General features: G+C 38.2%; 2 protein-coding genes across 2 annotated transcripts in view; both read left to right on the top strand.

Moving 5' to 3' along the window:
* Positions 1-7779: 7779 nt before the first annotated feature.
* HAUS3 (HAUS augmin like complex subunit 3) lies at positions 7780-16238 on the top strand. The gene is made up of 4 exons (XM_026034127.1): positions 7780-9032; positions 10280-10713; positions 12725-12953; positions 14395-16238. The coding sequence occupies exons 1-4, from the start codon at positions 8115-8117 to the stop codon at positions 14659-14661; spliced, it is 1848 nt and encodes a 615-aa protein (XP_025889912.1). The 5' UTR covers positions 7780-8114; the 3' UTR covers positions 14662-16238.
* A 743-nt stretch (positions 16239-16981) lies between these two features.
* POLN (DNA polymerase nu) overlaps positions 16982-22828 on the top strand; it is a 79905-nt gene continuing 74058 nt past the window's right edge. The window contains exons 1-4 of the mRNA XM_026034060.1: positions 16982-16990; positions 17137-17283; positions 20370-20443; positions 21867-22385. Of these exons, the coding sequence (XP_025889845.1) occupies positions 17151-17283; positions 20370-20443; positions 21867-22385 (726 nt within the window). The 5' untranslated portion in view covers positions 16982-16990; positions 17137-17150. The remainder of the gene's footprint in view (positions 16991-17136; positions 17284-20369; positions 20444-21866; positions 22386-22828) is intronic.

Here is a 22828-nt window from a genome sequence, read left to right as displayed (position 1 = left end):
GCGCAGTAGCTCCAAGTTTGGGATTTGGCCACGTCCTGAGTGGCTCCGTTCCCCGGGCCCCGTCCTGCTCTCGCCACCTGCAGCGGGGACAAGAGGGGCCCAGCAGGCTGCTGCAAAGGAGCTTTCCCCACGGTTCTCCACAGCATCCAGTGCAGCATCACCTGTGGCCCCAGAGCCCTCGGATGTGCCACCAAGGGATGGAAATAGCCTTCTGTTTTGGAGAGAGTGAAGCTGGGCTTTGGGGTGCGTGCTGCGTGTGTACGTGGAGGCATCAGGGTGCAGCTGTGGCTGCAGTGGGAACGCGGCTGCAGAGGGAACACTGCTGCAGAGGGAACACTGCTTGCTCCCAGATTAAACACTCCCGCTGCCCGGCAGGTCTGTGTCGTGACCCTGCCTTCAACAGGTGAGAGTATTTTACTTCTATGCTGACTTCTTTTTCCTCTGCAATTACCACCAGGGGAAAGAATGAGCAGAGAAAAGATTACAGGGCGAGATCTTTTCCTCTGTGGAAAAGGCTCCGGAGAGATGAAGTCATCAAGCAGTTCTTTTTGTGGAGATGCAGGCTGGCCGGGTGCCTGTCTGTCTCGAGAAGCGGAGGCAGCCGTTGCCTGCACCATGCAGGGGTCCGTAGGATGTCTGGAACGGCAGGGAAAGCGTGGCCAGAAGTGGCTGCCTCTTTGTGCAGCTTCTCGGCTGCAGCCAGGCCAGGGCATGTTCCCTCGCTCCCACCCTGCCCCGTCCTCCCAACCAGCCGAGCTTGGCTTATTTATCTGCCCAAAAGAGGGAGGTTTGGCGAGCGGCAGCCCTGTGATATGTAGTGAGCCAAGGACTGGATCCTGTGCTTGTGCAAAAACAACCGAGTCCAGCGCAAGGTTTATCAGATTAAAACAAGACATGAAAAGGCCACGAAGAATCCACAAGGTCAAAATTTTCATCTGATTATTTTTGGATGAATTTGTATTCAAAACATTAATTTCTTAGGGTAAGATACGAGATGACAAAAATAATTTCTTGCTTGCTTGGATGCCAATACAACTTGCATCTAACTAAGACTTTTCTTGACCTTCAAGGGCATTTCCCTTCTTGACATTCATGGGTAGAAATTCAGCTATATAAATTCAGCTTCATAATATTATTTGTAAGAGACTTATTTCTGTTGCTCTAGGTGCTACAAATAAATTGCGATGAGTATCAGCACCTGGAGCACTTTGCTGTACACTGTGCTCAGCCGATGGCTGTGAATGAACTTTGGTGCCAGCAGATGAGAAACTCAGACTCAAAACTGCCCCTGCAATTTTTCATCCTCCCAGATCATCCCTATGGAAAAAAACCCAACACTCCTCTATTTTATGCTGACATTGATAAAAGTAATGTCTGCAAAGCAGATTCTTTCAGAAATGTGTTTGTTTATTACTAGCCAATGGTTTCATATGTGTAGGAACCAAGAACAGCGTTGATACTTAAGGCACTAACAGTGCTTTCCAAATTTGTGGAAGGAGACTGGAATTGGATTTCTTTTTTTAAAGAACAGTTGCAGCCCTATTAAAACTAATGAGGCAAACATATCAGAAGTTAATAGAAGTTTCCTCAGCAGTGAAATTAGGCAATTTGCATAAGTGACTAACTGCAATATTCTTAATTGCGAGCTGCAAAACAACAACTTAAGTGTGTTATGCAGCTATCTAGAATTAAAATGCAGGGCATATACAAAGCAGACCATTAGAAACCATTTGGTAATCTTGGCCGTTCTTTTTATCTAAAATGTTACAAATGTTACAAATTAATCCCAGCAAGAGACTCCTTTTGAGTGAGGGCCAGTGGGACCCAGAGCCAAAATGGCCAGTTCAGAGCCTGGGAGATGTGCTGTGCTGTGGGGATGCAGTTGTACCCAGGGCCGTGGTCCTTGCTCTGTGCACACAGCTATGTCTGTAGCACACACAGCACTGCCTTCTATCATTAGCTTGTCATGCTATAAATACCAATTTTTATACCTTTTTCTTCTTTTTTCTCCTTCATCCGTTTTTGTGTACAGAGCTTCTCCTCTTGGCAAATCTCTTCATACAGGTTTAATGAACGTTTAATATGGAGCTCACTGACTTTTACCTATTCAAATCAATAGTATGGCATTAAGTTTGGAGCGCTATTTAAGTGAAAGTTATTACATATACTGGCCCAATGTAATTCTAATAGTCATTATTTGTTTCTAACCATAGGTGCTGTATAAATTTCCACTGTTGCATTTCTGCAGACAAACCAAACTGAAGTGCAGACTGAAATACGTTAGCCTTTGTTCTAAATAATTACACTTGAAATCACTTCACCTCTGAACAAGACACCAAAATAGAAACATTAAAAGACATTCTACAAATTCTGCATATATATTTTGTTAAAATGAATATGAAATTCACATCACCAGCAACACAGAACCAGACAAAAGATGAAAACTTCAGCTTGTTCCTAGGGCAAGGAAAGGGGGTGGGCAACAACTAAAATGCTTTTGCAGTTTGTATCATTTTACTTTCAGGTGTAACGTGTGACATCTTTATTTTCTAGTGCAACAAGAAAGTTGCATTTTAATATAGAGAGTTCTTAAATATATGTAAGTAGCAGTTTTAGCTTGAAATCATGGCACCTAGTCTGTCAATAGATTTATGCTTAATTCAAATCAGTTAAGCAGCTAAATGAGTAAAAACGTTCATGCACAAAACAGTAAAGCTATTTTTGTAGCAGAGCTCTTTTTTTGAAAATACCAGTCACAGAAAAAGCATAATATACAATGCAGAAAATCATTAGATTATTCTAAACTGATCTCTGACAGGAAAAGAGATAAAATAAGCAGTGCTGTACTTCGGGCAGCACGTTATTCTGCACTCTGCCCAAGAATTAATCAAATGGAGTTAAAGAATTAAGATAAATGTTATGCCACTATTTTTGTAAATCCTGTACACTTTATGAGCTGTACAGCCTCTTTTAAGACATTTGCAATGTCTTGTGATCTGTTTATAAGAACATATATTTCAATACCTTACTAACAGTGGATGTTTCAGTTTTTAATATTAAAAGTGCACAAGCTTGTCAGGATGGAAATGCTCTATCTTCCAAATGAATTTAAATGGAGAAGCGCTATAAATCAGAAACAAATTCACGATGATACAGCCATCAGCATCTCCTAGAACTGGTAGTTTATAGTGGTTTCAGTGGTGAAGTTAGGACTATGGTTATTGTTACTTTATCGCTATAAAAATCACACTTCAGAAGCTGTGCTTAATCCAGAACATAAATTACCTTAAAGACCTATTTTTAGTCCAGTGTGTTTCCAAATAGTGGTTGATACTGCAGCGATCTGTATCAGAGATCCATAAAATCCTACTGCTCCTGGCAGATGTGACCATGCCCATGAACAGTAGGATGCAAAACTGAAAACCTTTAACACCGTTACAGTTCCCTGGGTAAAGGGACTTATTTCTGAGTCTTTTATTTCAATTTTTACTTCTCAAAACAAAACAAAACAAAAAGCGGTGATAAGCGAAGCACTTAGATAAGGGTGTTTTTCATGTGACATGAAATGCAGTGTTAGGGGTTTCGTCTTACGGCCTTGGCTCCCGGGCATTCGGTAGCTTCTCAGTGCCGCATGGGTGTCACACAAACGCAACGCAGCATCTGCGGAAGAGCAGAGACCTTGCAGAGCTCCCTGCACAAGTGCCCACGTCCTCATCTCTCGGAATCCACCGTCCAGTGCCTTGTAACGCAGTGCACTGTCGAAGCCGCTCTCCGGTTCTCCCACACAGATGCAAAACAAGGGCTCCTACAGAAACAACAACAAAAACAAAACAGAGTACGGCAGAGCTTTATGTACTGAGAGGGTACAGGCAAGAAATAAAATGATCTGGAGATAGGGGTTCTTGATGCATGAAATAGCTGCAAAAGAGACTATACTGAAGCGTAGGGGGCTGTGGCCACACGGAGAAAAGGGCTACAAGGAATTGCAAAGATACTTTTGTGTCAGCAGTTAGGGAAAGGCAATGTTCAATGTCTACTCCTAAAAGCCAGTGCAATCTGATAAAGCAAAATTATTTCATGTTAGAGGCTTGTTCTCTCAAAACAAGAAGTTTAAATGCACAGCGTTATGAGCTAAAATGTTCCATTTGTAGCCCAAATTCCTATGCCGATGGCATTATGAGATTATGTTGTCCGTCAACTTCCCTTTCATCCATCTGTTCCCCTCCTCCCTTCCTTGATGACTTTTGAACCTGCAGGCTAATTTTAACCAAAGCTGACAAAGCAGAGACAGGATGGAGGCTGCAAAGTTACTAAGTGGTGAAAACCTCTATGAAACTCCAGTGTTTGAGCAGAGAGATCCATTATCCCCTATACTCCGTACGGCTGGGGGCAGGTGGAGCTGAGCTCCTCACCTCTATGAGGATGAGACTGGCGCGCACGGGAGGTGGGACACAAATATATGTGTGTGAGCCCGGGGGAGGGTGGAAAGGGGAGCTACCAACTCCAGGAACTGAAGGCCCCAACTACAACAAGTAATGTTGCCCGCCACCGGTTTGCTAAATCCTCCGTTGCCTCCGATCTTGTTCCTCTTGGGATGCTGACTTCAAGGGCAGATTTGAATAGTTGCCAGATAGCGGGATTTTTGATTCTCTAAAGGACAGGCAGGTTTCAGTGACAGTAATTGAACTGAATGAAGCTGTGCTGCCTCGTGAAATAAGCCGGTGAATAATTCTGCTGCTTCCGGAGCAGAAGGATGCTCTGTATCCTGCACTGTATCTGCAGGAACATGTGAAAACTTGAGCTGGTCTTAACTTCAGCTGCAAATCTGAGAGAAATCCTAAGGTGAGCGATTCAGTGATACAGCCTATTTTGCCTGTGAGAACTCACTGCAAGATCAGGGTTTATTTAAAAGTATATTTTATATGAACCAGAAATGAACATTCTTCAATTTGTCCAGGCAATACTGGTGGTGATTTTGTACTACAAAAATTGAGTTATTCTTAGCTGTGCTGAACAGAAGAGGTTGCTCATTTCCGTTCGCTGATTCACCTCAACAACTGCATTAGATTAGAGAAGCTGCACATTAGAGAAGCCCACATATACTTGGGTCCAACTCCCTGCATGCAGAGCGGGTGAATTCCTCATCAGGGTGAGATGTAACGATAATGTTGCTGGATTCACTAAATGGCTGACTTAGAACTCGCAACAAAACACATCATTCTGAACTTAGTTTTGAGCAGTGCAGAGGAGCTGATTCAGGAGTGGGCGACCGGCTTTGTAGTAGCACCCACAGTATAATTAGGCTTCACATTGCAACAAGGGAGAACAAGCCAAAAAATAGTGCATATAGATACTCAATTTTAAGAAAAGGAACTATGTAAAAATGGGACAAATTCCCCCCTCCACGAAAAGAGCAGTTCAGAAAGGAAGAAGCCTACAGCTAGCCAGAAAGCTCTTAAAAATAATGTACTGAAAGCTGAGGTAAAATAGGTAAAATAAGAATTACAGGTAGGAAACAAAGCAGCCAAAAAAAAAAAAAAAAAAAAAAAAAAAAAAAGACCACCCCAAACTCTACATGATTCAATGTGAAGAGAAGTTATGATAAGGCAATCAGGAAAACCCAGAAAACCATGGTATGTGCAATGTTAACAGGAAAATAAGGGCAAAAAAAGAATTTGATGAGTGTCTTACAAAAGATGCTCAACCTGTTATTAAAATTTTACTTGATGAACAGCTCAAAACCGGCCTTTATAATTCGGAAAAGAGGGTCTGGAGTCCTTGCTTACAGTTTTCTGCTGGTTTAATGGACAGTGGCACCCCCAAAGCCACCAAGATGGTGGGCTTTGTAAGAACAGGTATTGTGAACAAGATATGGGGCGTGATATCCCTGCCGTAAAACTGCCCACAGCTGTCTAAAAATCAATAATAGGAAGTGCTTTTCTATGTGGTGCACGGTGAAGTTTAGGAATTTGTTGTCTCAGGATGTTTCTACAGTTACACGGTATCAGCGGGTTCCCAAATGGATTAGAAAAATTCATGGCCATCAAAGTCTGTGAATAAACACTAAAATTACTTGGCAGGGACATAGGTTCTAGAATCATTAATAGTGAAATTTTGGAGACAGAGGCGGTAAAAGTGGTGAGGCCTTTCCTAAACTGTGTTTATGGAATTACTGCTCATGCCAGGACTCCTTGGCTAGTTGTTTGGATGAGTGACCTAACCGGACATTTCCGATGTTCTTCAGCTCACGGTTTCCAACATCCCCACAACCACGGCCCCTTCAAGTGTGCCTTCCACAGGCGAGACCCCTTGGCTCTTCAAGCCTGTATAAAAACACAATTCTGAGGGCGTTTTCCCAGGACAGTTCCACCCTGAGGCAGGAAATGCACTGAGCTGCTAGAGGAAAGGGACAAGCAACCAGGATGCCTTGTCTCTTGCTGCAGGGAACTGGAGCAGCACAAGGGACAGGAGCCACGACTAGGGCTGGCGGGCTCCTGCAAGCCCTCCTTCTGCACCTTGGATGGATTGAACCAAGGGCTGAGAACTCCACAGCCCCTCCTCGGGAATCACTGGCAATTATGGAGGATGCATTTAAGACAATTTCAAAATAGGAGGGTATGAGAGTGAGGAAGAGCCGTGTGAGAAGGCAGGAACACCCCCCATCAACGCTCAGCTCCACCGATGGGCTCCCCTCGCAGCAGCTGCCACCCGCTCCGGGCCGCTCCTGCGCGCGGGCAGTGCAGAGCACGCCACGCGCGGCCGTTACAGCCGTTACAGCCGTTACAGCCGTTGCGGCCGTCGAGGAGCGGCCCCGCCCCCTGGCGCGCGTGCGCAGCCGCCTCCCTCCGGTGCGCGGCGGGCGGTTTGAGTCGCTGGCGCCGGCCGCGCGCCCCGCCCCGCCCCCCGCGGGCAGCGCCCGCCCGGCCGCTCTTCCCGCCATTTTCTGCGCGCCTGAGGGAGCGTTCGGGTGTTGTGGTGAGTACCGGGTTGCGCCGGGTGTTGTGGTGAGTACCGCGTGCGTTGCCGGCTCTCTCAGAGCAGCCCGGAGGGGCCGCGGGTCCCCCTGCCCGCTCCTTCTCCCCGCTATCCCGTAGGTTGGCGGCGGTGCTGGGTGTGGGGGGTGTTGGGTGGACCTGGAGCGTGGCAGGACGCTTGGATCCAAATGCCAATCTACTATTTAGTTATAGCGCCAAGTAAAAACAGGTTAAAAAATCAGAATGCATTTGCTTTTTTAACGCTCACGGCTCCCTGTAAAATTGGCAAGGTGCCTCCCCCCTCCCGTTTCTCCTCCCCGGAGAAATGTCTGCTTTAGACCCGAGGTGTTTGTTAGGACTGAACTCTAAAAAAAGTATTTGAATGTTTTACTCCAAAAATGCAAGCGAAGCCTGCTGAATTTCTTGATAGTGTGTTCTGTACTTTCACTTTTGTTACCAAACCACAAAGCTGATCATTTGCATCTTGCATTCTGGGGAAAAAAAGTCCCTTTTTCTTGTATCTTTTAAACTAAGATTCCTCCCATAGTGTAGAGTATAGGCATTATGCGCAGCTTGTTTGTTTGTTTTTTGCATAAATGTGAATAAATCACTGCATTATTACTTTCTGATGTCATATTGGAGGATTTTTGTCCATTGTCAGAGGAAAATTTTAAATGAAAGTTTGGAAAACAAGTTTCTGCTAAAAAAAAAAAAAAAAAAAAACAAACCCAACAACTCCATAACTAAGATCTTTAAGTGCAAAGTAATATCATTTTGACTCAGTTTTTAGAATGAGCCGACCTTCCCTCATTTTAGAAGAGCTAAAAAGATTTTTAAAAGACTTAAAAACATAAATGTTTGTAAGGATCTGTGGTTCAGTTGTTGTCAGAAGTATTCCTTCTAATTTGATGACCAAAATATGTTAAGGCGTATCTGAAATAGAAAATAACTTTTTATACTTTGAGTAGCCACTCTAATCCAGGATTTGATTTTCTGATCTGACACTTGCTTTTTCCTGTGCAGACTGTTTTTTATTAAAATACTGAACACTCACTAAAAACAACAAAAATATACCACTGGAATAATAGCTCAGGTTTTTCATATATTGGGATCTTTTCTGCTTACAAAAATATTTTAATCATGAGTTGTGGAAATGAGTTTGTAAAAACTCTTAAGAAAATTGGATATCCAAAAGCTGATGAGCTTAATGGAGAAGATTTTGACTGGCTGTTTGAATCTGAGGAAGACAGATCATTTTTGGAATGGTTTTGTGGAAATATAAATGAGCAGCATGTGATATCTGAAAAAGAACTGCAAGATTTTAATAATCTTCTTGAGTCGGGTAAGCCTATTCTAGAAGGTGATGCACTGGATGAAGTTCTTAAAACCTGCAGTTCTGCAGATTCAAAGAGCAATAGTCAGCGAGAGGAAGAAGAAAAGGAGGAACGTAAGAGATTAGAGGACGAATTGCAAACTCTTGAGAAGATGAAAAATCTTACCATTCATCGATCTAAAAAGCTTCAAATGATGTCTTCCAAAACCAGCCAGATCTCACAGGCATTGAAGGATGCAGAGGAGGAAGCACTTAAAGAAATGAAAGAAGGCCTGGGAGCGCTTACTGCGGCAAACAGTAAGCTTCACAGTGAGCTACTATCTTTTTTTGATGAAGTTAAGAAACTGACTTCTTTCTTGACTGCTTCAGAATCAGAAAACGGCCCACATCCCGTGTTTTTTTCCCAGCTTTCTTTGGACAAGTATTTGGCTCAGGAGGAACAAAGAACTCTAGCAATTGCCTCATATGTAAAAAAACATTTTTCTCAAGGTGCGTCTGAATTAGCTGAAAATTCACATGATGAAAACTCTCAATTTGGGAATAAAAGCAAACAGGTGACTTGCAATGAAGCTAATGAAGTTTGTGAAGAAAGTCGTGAGTTGGTTCGTCTGCAAACAGCATATATTTGTGCTCAACATCAGCTAATTCAATCGAAAGCCGAAGAAGAGAGTATCAAGTCAGCTATACAGTGTGCAGAGAAAATACTTCATTCCTTAAAGACTAAGGTAAGGTGTAAAAGATAATATAAGAAAGTGGAGTTTTACACAGAGGCAGGCATGTTAAATTGGATCTGCTATGTTAAAAAGAATTGCCGGGGTATTATTTACACTAATATTTACATAATGAAGCCACACTTTATAAAAATGTTTGTCATGCTCTACAAACCTGCCTTGTGAAATACCTCCGTGTTCTATCTTTTGAACTAAAACTGCATGGCTTTATGCATGGCTATATGGCAGCTGCTCTGCCATATTTACCAATTTCTATAATTATTACTTTAAGCAATGGAACTTAAACTAAACTGTAAATGTACTAATGATTTTTAGTACTTTTTAATTTATTATGAAATTCCAAATTTCATATTATAAGGAGTTCTCCTTTATGCAACAAACAAAACTTAAAATCTTGGGGGTATTAGGAAGCTACTATGGTAAATGTATTCCTGTTTATTTTGCATAGCATAAATTTGAAAAGTTCTACTTTGCTGACTCTTTCGAAACTCAAGGATTTGTGGTATTTTGGCATTATACTGCTGCATACTACCTATCAAATAAATAGATAGCGAAAGTGCCAAAATCTCTCTCAACAAGTGCATGGCAAGCAAATATGATTAGTGCTGTTTAAGAATGTGAAGAGCCCTAACAAAGGGAGGAAAATTGACTTACGCCTTACAGGTAACTTACGGTCATTGCCTGTCTTGCAGGTGACATCATGTCAGTTGAGTTGTTTTCAGTTATAGATGACTAGCTCATAGGGCCTGATCGATTAAACTAATTAGAATAAGATAGATTCGCATAGTAGTGTTGAGTCTATTCAGCTGAGTATTAGAAATAGGTATGTTTGCATTTGAGATGTGTTAGCCATATTTGAAGCTTGTGCGCTAAGCAAAATATAGGTCTTGGCTTTTTCCACAATAAGCTGTTTTCCAGCACTGCAATAGAATGGAATTCATATTTGCTGAATGGAATTCATATTTATTGAAATACTTTTACCTGATTGGTAAAACATAATAAAAAAGAAAAATACTGGTACCTGACTTTTAAATCTGCTTTATGATATGTTGTACAGATCTGTAAAACTGCTTGTAGAATTTGCATTTAAATCTGTATCTTGTCGGTGACTTTTTACATGACATGAGTGCATAATCCTTCAGTAAACTGAAGTGAGATATGCTATGGAAGTGGTGCAATGGAAGATGAGCAAAAATGTTAGGGAGCCATGAAAAAAATGACATAAATTTTGCTTTGTGCAGGGAATTGAAAAAGAAACCCTTGACATCGAAGTATCTAGTTTAAATGATGAAATTTCAACACTTAAAAAGCAAATAGCTAAGATAAACAATGAAGATCTGCCTGCCCTTTTGAAAGAGAATGCTCGACAGTGGATTGCACCAGTGGTGAAAGCAGTTCTTGATCGTCGGATTGCTCAGCAGGACTACTATGCTGCAAGACAAGATGAAATATACCACCATTTGATAAATCAGAAAGCATCATTTGACCTTATTGAGCTAGCTTATGAAATTGAACTGAGGAAACATAAAGACCTCCATTGTCAATTTGAAAGTTTGATAGAGTATCTGAAGCAGACCAGTGATGAGCTGGAACAGAGACTGAAGGTGATGTCTGAGCTAGACCAGCCTGCACAGCCAAGGACCACTATTGATTCAAAGGATGATTTCTCTCGTAGGTAAGTGTTATAGTCACTGTTGAACTTTGATTGGCTATGAACTAATACTGGGGTGATAGAGACTTAGGTTAAGTTCCTAGATTGTTTGGTTCTTAGTTCCCAAGAACTTCTGATTACCTACAGCAAAAATTTGAAAGTCCACAAATCTATAGGTTTGGAGACCTGTGATTTTCCTCTTGGGTAAACTTCAGAAAGTTCTGATCAGTTTCAACTGAGGAAGAGCTGTTCAAGTTTTCAGTTTGTTAATCTTGCTGAAGCTTTCTTAAGTGATATCCAGAATAAAATGAATATGCAAAGCCAGTCCTGTTTTACATGCTGATCTAGGACCTCTTGCGAGTTATTTTATAAGTGTAGATGTAGAGAGCTGCTAATAGAGTGATTTTTCCAGATTATGCATATGGCTTCATCAGCGTAGCTTGTAAAACTTCCAATGCTGCTGAAGAGAGGATCAAATCCTCTTGTGGATTTATCCTTGTAGATAAATGTGTGTAGACTATTACTGCTCTTCGATTTGCCATTTGGCTTTTGAGTCACAGATTCACAGAATCACAGATTCACAGAATATTTAAGGTTGGAAAGGACCTCTAGAGATCATCTAGTCCAACCTTCCTGCTCAAGCAGGCACACCTAGAGCATGTGGCACAGGGTGGCATCCAGGCAGGTTTGGAAGACCTCCAGAGTAGGAGACTCCACAACCTCCCTGGGCAGCCTGTTCCACTGCTCTGTCACCCTAACAGTAAAGAAGTTGCTCCTCACCTGGAGACGGAACTTCTTATGCTTCAGCTTGTGGCCATTACCCCTCGTCCTGTCGCTGGCCACCAGTGAAAACAGCGAAAACAGTTTATCCCCTTCCTCCCTGCATTGTCACCTGTCACCTTTTTTTTTTTTTTTTTTTTTTTGCTTGTTTGTTGTTTTGTGTGGGTTTGTTTGTTTGTTTTAGCAATTGATTAAGTCTCCTGGTAGCTTAGGTGACTGTAGGGTAGTTGGAATTGATGCTGTCTTACTGTTGCTTTAAAACTGAGCCGTGAGGTATGTTGTATAATCGTAGGTGTTCTACTGTCAGACTTTTCCCCCTCCCTTATAAAGGAGGTTTAAGTATCTTTATATAACTTATATTAAGTGATAGTTGGATATGGTCTCAAGCAGGGACTGCTAGAATTAGGTAGCATTAATTTTGCTACCCTGATGCCAATAAGTTGTTTTTGCTCAGGCTTATTAATAAACCTCCAAATCATTGAATCTGAATGCTATCTGACCACCTTTTAAAGGTTGGATCTAGTGTTCAGGATTATGAAGAGAGGTTAAAAAAAAAAAAAATTATAAGCACTAAAGGGTCTGTAAACAGACGACTCTTGCAAGAAGCTTGGTTGCTTTTGAAACATAACTCCTGCTCTTATAAAAGCCAAACTGATTCCTCACTGGGATCCAATTCATGATGATTTTAATATGCAGAGTTGGTAGGAACAACAGAAAAGTTGTAAGTAATCATTTTAGACTCTTCCTCGTGTGGTTAAGAATACCGTTTGGTATAGCAAGTATTGCTGTCTTTTGTGTGACTCATAATTTCTTGGAGAATTTCATAGCAGTCTCTCCAAAGATAGAAAATGGGAATTAGTCCAGTTAACTTGAAAATGTCATAGACACTTCTCTTATTTTTCATTGGCCATTGAAGTCTGTTGTTTTTCAACACTTAAGAAAATTGGGTCCTATTTTGCTGCCCTAGAAATATAGAGAAATGGGTTGTGAAAGCACATTTTGTCAACTTCCTTTGCCATTTGGTGTGAGTTATGAACTTATTTTTGAAATTCCATATTTTTTTACTTTAATAGTGAAATACTTTAGGCTTATAATTATGCACTAGATAATGCATTTTAGTAATAGTACTTGAGCAGTTCTGTCTTTTGCTAGTCCTAAGTTTGAAACTTCAGTGAATGTGAAAATGCTTCTTCCTCACTAATCAAATAATGCCTGGAATGCATAGTGCTTATGTGTCTAACTTTATTTGTTACAGACTGTACCAGCTTCTGGAAGGTAAAAACAAGAAAGTAGAATTGTTTAAAACATATGAAGGCCTCCAGCAGATGGCTCAAAAATTAGAGGAGGACTGTGCTATAGTACAAGATCAGCTAGCAGCGTCTTCTCAAGAACAGTCTCTGTTTTTATCCAAGCTAAACAGTGATATAGATGCCCTATGTGAAGCTCTGTATTGTGGAGGAAATCAAGTATTACTTAGTAGTCAGGTAAGTCCTTATGCAGTAGCTTCTAAAATTATGTTCATACGTGTCATTTGCTAAGATGAATTGTTGACAAACTGGTTACTGCATTTTATTATAATAATGAGTGTGATGGGCTCAGTATCAGAGGAGGATTGAGACTGGAAGGGACCTCTAGAGATCATCTAGTCCAAGCCCCCTGCTCAAGCAGGGACACCTAGAGCATGTGGCACAGGTCACATTCAGACAGGTTTTGAAGATCTCTACTGTTCTTAGCACACTGCAATATATTTATATTTACGCAGATAGCTTTGATTCTGAGAAAATAGTTCCATCCATTTTTTAATCCTTTAAAAGCTAGTGCAACCATCCATTACTAGTAAATTTATGAAAAGTATGCTTTATGATTAATATGTCATAGAAAATTATTTTCTTTTCAGTAACTAATTACCTCTTAATTAAGAAAGGTAATTAATTAAGAAGTTAATTCAGAAATTAATTACCCCCATTACCTCTGGTAGCTAATATAATTCAGTTTTGCCCCTTAAAAAAGTCTGGCCTTGAGTGGCTCCTTGTGGACAAAATAAGCACACCAGAATTGGGAAGTGGAAAGTCCCACTACAGAATTCTTAGGTGTTCATTTAGACCATCTTTTAAAAAAAGATAGGAATTTAAATGCAATTTGTAACAATTTCCAAATAAATAGTTCTAAAGTAGATTGAGAGAAAGCTTCTGTTATGCCTTAATTGATGCTTCTTTACTTCAGTACATAAAAGTATATTTAAAAACTGCCATTTGTAAACTGAATTTGCAACATACAGAACATTTTTTACTGAAAAATGAAATTTTGTGTTTAAGACAATACCTATTTCGATATTATAGCTACTAAATCCATCAAATATGTATTCTGTTTTTTCAAGCAGTATTAACTCTTAATGGTATCTCTTTCTCTTGAGATATCTGTACTACTACTGTTTCTCAGGAAAAGTAGTTTATTTCCTTTAATTAGGAGAGAATGTGCAAGCAGATGACTAACCTACCTGCTATTAATAATAATGAGAAAATTCTACCTGCTTATTAGAGGCTTCAATTTAAAGGTTTCTTTTTTTTTTTTTTTTTTTTTTGTTCTCTTTTTTTCCTTTAAGACTTGACTGGCTATAAATCCTTGAATAGAAATGTTGTTCATCTGTTCATTCATGACCATCTGTATCAGGTAGATGGTCAGATTCTTGTGGTTCCTAGAGAAGTAAATGAAACTAAGTTCTTAACCTTGTGCAAGTATATGTATGTGTACTTCAAAAACTGCACAAAGGGAATAGAATTCTTTATATCCTGTATTTCTGTTGCTTCTGATGAATTATTTTAATAAAAGTAATTTATCAAAGCAGGTGGCTTCTAAAAACAAAAAGCTTTTCTATTTGTATACTTGTATTAACGATGTTAAAGTAATAAACTTTGTCTTTTTTAGGAACTTACCGATCAGTTTCAAGAAATAGAAGGTCATTTAAATGAATTAAATAAGCTCACCATCGATCTTCTTGATGATGTAAAGGAAAAGAGAATTGCTTTAGAATCTAATAAGCTGCTTCAGATGGAAAGAAAGTTGTATGTGTATTATCTCCAAGATGAGGACCACTTGAAAAAGATTGTTGAGGAGCTTGAGCAACAATCTAAGGCGAAAACCACTGCTCTAGAAGATCAAAGTTTCACTACCAATGAAGTGCTTGATATTTAAACTTAAATGTACTCTTAAAATATGGAAAAACATTCTGTTTTCAAGTTTATGGAAAAAATACATCTTAGGTGCTCAGAGATAGCATTTATTTGTTGTTACAATGTATGTTTAGCTGCCACAGTTATCAAGTTTGGATTATATACCGTTTTATAAGTTTTGGCATCTGCTTGTTGAGTTTGTATTTCAATTTAAGTTTTTTTGATAGGAGAAAATACACTGGGTACTTAATGAGTTATATAATGGAATGCTCTTCTGCTAAGCTGTGTTTTGATTTCCATTATGTACAGCATAGTATAAAACAAGGTTTCATGCCCTTGAGATATGTCTTTGTGCATGCTAAGAACCTTTTCGTATGTGATTTGTAAAGTAAATGTAGAGAGGGCATTCCAGCTTTTTGAATGGAAACACACTTTGCCCCTTTCAAATAGGAAAGCTCTCCAAGGCAAAAAAATTGTGATCCAGTTTCTCTGAAGATAAGGTGTCTTTTAGGAATATGTTGCAGAGTGTGGGTGGTTTTTTTTTTTTTTTTTTGGACTTAGTACCTGAGAATCTTTGGTTGGAGCAACTCGGGAATTTGCTCCATCATTTAAAATAATGTGCTTTTGACCTTCAAATTATTAGTGTTTTTTGGAATTCTCTTTTCACTGCTTTGACTGTTTATTTAAACTCTTGTATCCTAATATAGTGATGTAATTAAATGTTATGCGTGTAAGTATAATACCTTTGGTCATTTTTTATATTGATGGGTTATTGGTGGGTCAGCTTTTTTTTTTCCTTTCAAATGTCATGCAACAATAATGGATGGAAAATTAGTGCTAACTTTGTCTTCAGTAACACTAACTTTGTATTTTGATTGCAGATTTCTACCTATTACATAACGTGTTTTAAATTTCTGTGTTTCTTAAACTTGCTGGTTGATTTTTGTGCTCTTTAATTCTATATGTCATGTTTATTATTAAAAGTTAAATATTACACTTTAAGATCAATGTTGTAACATTGGACAAATCTCTATGTTGGTTTGATGTGTATTCTAATGCTTGTTGTATGTTTTATGTTTAGTATAATGGTTCTGATTTTATTTTATTTTTTCCTCCCCTAATTTGGGTTCCCTGATTCCTGATTTGTTACTGCCCATCTTGGAAAACTCAAGGAGGATTTTTATTCTGCTCAGGACAGAAATATTGCTATTTTTTTAATAAAAAGAGTCAGAAGAAGGTGGGCAGGGGAGAGAAATTATACTTTTGAGTGTAATAATGTCAAGGAAAAAAAAGTCATTCTCTCACCTTTCCCCATTTGCATGTGTACTATCAAAAGAAACTAGCTAGTGCCCTGGAGTGCAGTGTCTTGTCCAGCAAAATTGTATATTTTCATTATTTCCTTCAGTAGTTTCCATGAAAGTTTCCTTGGTTCTTAGGACTGCATGACATGCATTATCAGAATACTTTCTCTTCAAGGGTTATGGTCATGTGTATAGTATGTGTACAGCTATATATACATGTATAGTACAACTGCTAGGATACCTCCCTCTTTGTTTAAGGCTCTTAAATGCTATGCTGTTCATTTGCTAGGCTTTAGAAATTTCCCCTGTCTGGGACCAGTTGCTGCTAGTAACGTACTAGGCACTACCAAGAATTTTGAGATTCTTCTCAAGTCTTTAACTGATAATGGGCTTGTAAATTAAGGACTATTACAAAGATCTTGGGACAGATATTACGTATATAGGTCTAGGTGTGTTTGAGATAGACATAAGCTAACTGATAGTAATGTAGCTGTATAGGTATACTTTGAATTCATATACAGTGTCTGTATTTGTGAATACTCAAACTTGCAATCTCTCTGTGGTCCTAATTTAAGAAAAATCTCTATGAGTATCTTTAATTCTTCCAAAGATCTTGGTACTCTTTCTAGACACATTGCAGAATATGACTACAGGTCAACTAGAAAAGTTACAACTAGAAAAGCATTAAAGGATAAAGTTCAGGACAGTAATAACCTCAGTAAAAACTTGCATGGATCGTCAATATTATTCTTTAGCAAATAACCTTTTGTATAGAAAAACATATGAAAGAGATTTCTCAAATCAAGAAATGAACTATAGAAACTTTTAATATTTTGATTAGTACGTGATTATATCAATGACAATTTAAGGAATAGTGGAGTCTCTTTGTAGTTATGTGATTTCTGGTGAAAAATATTTGATAGATGATAGTAACCCTTTTTTGTTTTATCTGTTTTTGTTTTTCAGTTCTTTCGTGAAGTAATGTATTGTTTTCTTAGAATGTGAGCAACATATTTATATCCTGGAACACATAGCAGTAACCTAGTAAATGTATGTGTTCACTAGCAATACACTTGTTTAAAGATACTGTGTTTGGGGGGGTATATTACAGATATAGTTAGTACTTTATTAATAAAATTTGTATTTTGTGGCCCTAATATTTTGAATATTTATGTATATGTATATTCTGTGTTTAGGTTTAATCATAAAAATGGAGCATTGCACATCATATGTAGGATGTGAGATTTCTAAAGTGCCTTTATCTGATATCGCTCAGAGGATTATGTCAGCTTTGCGGTCTATTCCTGTAGCAGAAGCTCAGACTAGCAGAAAAAATGACCGGAGTGAGTAAACCTTGGTCTGTTTAAGTATTTCCATTTTCAGATGAAAAATAAAAACTAAACTGATTCCAAACGTTTTGAGCTATAGTTGCAGCTGAGAGATGTGGCAAAAGTGCAAATAAAAGTTTTTGTGTAGAGGATAGACACTGCAGTGAAAATATCAGGTTTGAAAAACCTAGAAACAATCCCTGTGTCTAACTTCTATAAAAAAAAAAAAATAAAAAAAAATCAAAGTAATGAGCCTGTCTCACCATCCTCCAGGTGCTCAGGGTCTTCCCACCTCATCACATGGCTTGGCCTTTAAACCTCTAGTCGTAGACCTCTAGTCACCTCTCTTTGTATACTTTGTACGTATACTTGGTTGTGTATGTAAAATCAAATATATCTATATCTGTATTCAAATACAGATAGTTACAGGGTACTTTGGTAGAGTGTGTTTGCTGAATGCTGATTTTAGCTGTAATGACTTAGAGAAATATTCTGGGATTCTTCTGATTAATAATGCTGCACAAGCACCTAGGATCTGGCAACTATCCTCAATTGCACTGTTTCTTTCCTCTTAACCATTTTTGCTGCATACAGCCAAGCTCAAACTGTGAATTAACTAATAAATGTATATGTTAACTATAATCTGGACCAGATATTTGAAGATGATTGGAAAAGATGGGAACTTGCAAGAATGCCTAGAGCTCACTAAATTTGTGTCTGTTTTTAAATGCACATTTGTTAGTAAAACAGCGCCTAAAATGTGTGAAATTACAAAGGAAGAGCTAGCAGGAGTCCCAGAGATGGAGCAAAGCAGGGCAGGTTAGGAGGGCCTAAGCAGGTCCTTGAGCAAAGCCCAATGCTTTGCTCAGAACACAGTGGATGGTAGGAGGGTCTTGGAAGGTGAAATTTTAAATCTCAAACATGTTTTCTTCTGTCAGTCTGGGAGCCTGAGAAATAACCTGATAATAAAAGCTGGATTTTTTGCTTAATTTCAGTATTCTGAAAACTACTTTTCAGCTGTAATCCAAAACATTATTTGGCTAACTAGATTTAAGTCTCACTACTGCGTGCATCATGTCACTGCAACCTTGGTTTTGCATAAGTAGTAATTCAGACTAATCTTTAAAAAAAGTTATTTACAGAAAATCAGATCCCTGTTCTGTATTAATATAATTGCTTTTTACTTATGATTTCTTCTCCATAATTTCCCTGTTCAGTGTTCCCTGTTTTACAGCTATGAACTCCCTGCCTCATGCTGTATTATCTGCTCTTGATCTATTAACTCTTGCCAAGCTGTATTTTTTTTTTTTTAATATAACATAAAGGAATCCAGTAGCTTTAGCCAAATGAGCTTGTTCTCTCCTAAATCCTTACTTGGGGAGGGAAAGATCTGTGTAAGCATTTAGTATTGCACATGCCCCATGACTGGCTTTTTTGTTCTTGTTTCCTGTTTAGTGATTACTTATGATTGTTTCTGGCATACAGACTTAAGAACAAATGTACAACTTGAATTGCTTTTAGGAATAGCAATAGCTGACCAAAGAGAAAAAATGTGACTACCTTAAACATCAAGTTGGTCTGTTTTCAACTGTATTGAACTGCATTTTATTGATAGAATCTTTAAATTAAATTCTACTTAAGAAAAATCTAGTTGTCTTTAAGTGATCAATACTGTGCTCAGGTAAGAGAAATATCTGCGATGTTGTAATAGTGGTTGAAATTAAGGTTGTCTTGGCAGCAGTGCCTGTAATAGGCCCGTTCAGCCTTAAAAAGGACTTTGAAGGTAAGAATGGGCTTCTACTGCCATCTGGTGATGCTTTTCATAAATTAAAAGCTGGAGGTTGCCTGCGTGTTTAGATACATGTCATGTTGAGTACTGTGTATTCAGAGAGAGAAATGAAACCCTTATGGTCCCTGCAAGCTGAATTTGTAAAGAAAAAGTTACTAGATGTAATGAAGCAGTGAATGTAATTGTAAAGACATGTAAAAAGTGAATGTAAACTGAGTTACTATACATGTTACTATGCAGTATACAAACTGTTTATACAGTAGTGTTGCTAAATGTCCTGTCAAGAAAAACTAATCTCAAACGTTTGAAGCTACAGATACAGCAATGCTCGATCTCTTATTTATAAAGCTCATGTTATAGTCTGAGATGATTTGATCTTGGTTTACCTTGTTAAAATTTTTAAAGACTGAACTCAGTAAATGGGAGCAATTTCCCTTATATTTGGTTAGATGTTGGTTATTGGCGTGTTTGAGATGTTCACTTTCATAATATGGATTGCTGAGGGTAATGCAAATTTTATAGCTGATCTGTGAAAAGAGTGGTTGAATATTATACTCCATATGGACCAGGAATTAGAATGGTAAAAAATACATGTTTTTCTAGTGAGGTTTCTTTTTTTTTTTTTTTTTTTTTAATAGTGAGGTTTTCTAGTGAGCCTTCTCTTTTCTTGTTGTGTTAGTCAGTATATTAGCCTGTCATTATATAAACTCCCTACAGTTTTCATATATCTGAATTCTTGTTCTCTGTTGTTCTTTCCTCATGGTAACATGTTCTTGCTAGGATAAACAAAGTAAAAAAAAAATCTGTCTTCCCAAGGTGGAACATGCACAACTCTGCAGGGCTTGGTGTGGTAAAGATGTGTATGTAAATAAAGCATTGTACAGAATAAAATTTTGGAGAAGAAAATTCATCCTAATTCCCCCAAAACAGATAAGCTGTGTGAAATGTATGTCTTTATTTTTTTTTTTCCTCCCCCACAATAATTGTAGTCTTATGCTAATGGTTCTTGAGAACAGAGTGAATATAATATTTGTCTGCTTGGTAGCAAAGTGGTTGTTCTTGTTTGTTTTTGTTTTTTTAATGGGGAAAGGACGCATTTTTACATACGCACATTTAAGAACATGAAGGGCCATTTTTAGCATAAGTGGTATTAATTTGAGGAAAACAGTTGCCATGGAAAACTCGATTGCAAATATTTTGTTTGGTAAAAATGTGAAGGATTTAACACTGTATGTTAGCTAAATTATGTATATTGCTGTCACCTTTGTAAAGGTGACCGTATTGTAAAATTTTTTGCATTCTTTTTTTAAAGGTATAGAGAAGACAAAGGAAAATAAACTAGGTGATAATGATGCGCATCTGGAAAATGAAAAGGCAAGCTCTAAGGCATACTGTAAGAGTGAAGAAATTATCAAAACAGTTTTTATAGAATACTTTTTTCTAAGAGGACATGTCACTGAGTTGTGCATACTCATGATGCAGATAAAAACTTTTCTCTGTTCTCTTGTGTTGCACTTATGTCTGTGAGCCTTGCAATGCTGCATTTCTCCTTTTAACAGGAAATTAGTCTCTCATGGCAAGATTGCTTAGAAATACATAAGGTAACTGCATTCAGGCAGGTGTAAGGATTTAAAAAATGTTCATAAATCTCTATCACTGAAAAATCCTTGACACTCAAAAGAACTTCCCTGAAATCCGGCAGACCACTTTTCAGAGCAAGATGGAAATGGCTTGTGTTATGTGAACTGTCCTCTTGCATCATCCATAGCCAATGTGGCCCATGTAATGCCCACATGGCCTGCAGCAGAGTGGTAAGATTCTGTGGCCTTTGTATAATTTCTAAATCAGTATATCATTTAGTATTTTAAATGCCTGCATAAATTAAACTACCAGCTTTATTTTATTAACTGTATAAAGCCTTATGGGAAATATATATATATTATAAATACACACACACGAGGCTATATATGTATATGTGTGGGCATGTGTGGGTATATATATATATATAGATAGATAGGAACTCACTAAAAGAAATCAAGAGTGATGACAGAATCACAGCACTGGCATGTAATATTTTCTTTAATGCTGTTCAGTAGCAGAAGAAAAGAAAATAGGTGCTAAAAAGAGATCTGGAGGTGTCGGGAGTACAAAAGACCAGCCATCTTGATAGCTCTTCTAGGCCCACTGGTTTTAAATAGAATGGAATAGATTATTTATCCCTATGCCTGATAATACTATTCCCATACAACTTCTGTATATATTTTGTTGGGTTTTATGATGGGTAAGTTTTTCAAAGAAGTTAGTAGAGATCAGGTGGCCCGGTGAACTTGAATCTGCAAAGCAGTCATTCTAAAGCAGATGTTCTTTAAGACCCTAAGTGGTCGTGAAAAAAAAGCTCTGAATGCTAAAGCCAGACATGGCAATAAATGTTCACCTCTTTCTTCAGACAAACGTTGCTGGTGTCCCGCTCGCTTTATTAGACGGACTAGTAGACTAAATGATTGTTCTGTCTGCCAAGTTGGCATTGTCAGTATTGAATTAACAACAAAAAAGTGGTTATTAACACGGGCAATATAAATCAAATTAACCTTTTTTTGATATATATTTGAATTTCACGTCCTATAATATAGTCTGTCTTCTCCCTTTCTCCTCCCCAAACTATCTCTTTGGTCTGTTAGCATCAATAACATTTTTTCATGGAATGTCACTTTCTGAAGAGCTTTTCCAAATTAACTCATGGATGTCTGTTTTTACGGCTCATAATAAGTTGAATAATTGGTTCAATAAAAAATATGCATTTTTTTTCCAGAAGATTTGTGATTCTGTGCTTATAAACACCTCTATCAACTCTGAAGAAATTACCGCTGCTCAAACAGCCAGGGCAGTGCCTGTCAACAAAACGTTTCATGGTCAAGAGACCAAAACAGCGGGCTCTTCATTGTCACAGTCTGCTTTGAGTGCCCCTGTACATTACCAGGATCCAGGCTTGCCAAAATGGGTACACAGGGAAAGAAACTTCTCAGTAGAAGCAAAAAAAGTGAAGAATGGTGAAGAGAATGTAGCTACATCCCTTAAAAGAAAGCAGGATGCATGTACATCTTGCTCAGAGAAAACAAGAAAATTTCTTGTAAAGAACTCCTTGCCTTCATATGAAGGAAGGTATAATTGGGCTTCTGGTAAAGCAGAGTCATCCGAGAATTGTCCTCGGGATATCACAAGTTTGAGATATGAAGAAAAAAGAGAATTGATTGCAACTATAAAACAGGCAGGGGCATTTGTAACTACTATGGTGTTTCAAGATGGTTCTTCACTGCTCAACTCAGAACAGGTTAGTGAATCATCTGTTTTAGGCATAATTAGTTTTTCAGAGATATTTGAAACTTGCATGTGATTTCAATAAACAGAAAACTGTTAAATGTCCAGAATCTGGAACAATTATGTAGGATGTTGCTTACCAAAATGTAAATGTAGGAGGGAAACCTTAATGCTTCTGACTACATTTTTTTTACCAAGTAAAAGCTGCAGAAAAGGGAATCATTTAGGCTGAATATTCATTTGCGTGCTAAAATGAGAATGTTTGAATTAGCACCTTTTCTGTTTTATAGTGCATCCATCACAGTGACTTTTGTTGCAAATCTGAAGCATTTGTATGACAATATACAAATATTGTCATACATAACATAAATGTTCATAGTGTATGTAGTAACGCATGTATCAGTGGGCTTCATATCCTAAAATATGTGTGGATTTTTTTTTTCTATAGGATAGTGT

The sequence above is a fragment of the Nothoprocta perdicaria genome, unplaced genomic scaffold (assembly GCF_003342845.1).
Source record: "Nothoprocta perdicaria isolate Ctin4 unplaced genomic scaffold, notPer1 scaffold_14, whole genome shotgun sequence".
In the NCBI taxonomy this organism is placed as follows: domain Eukaryota; kingdom Metazoa; phylum Chordata; class Aves; order Tinamiformes; family Tinamidae; genus Nothoprocta; species Nothoprocta perdicaria.
The sequence above is the reverse complement of the archived record's forward strand: the minus strand, read 5'-3'. Positions and strand labels throughout refer to the sequence as shown.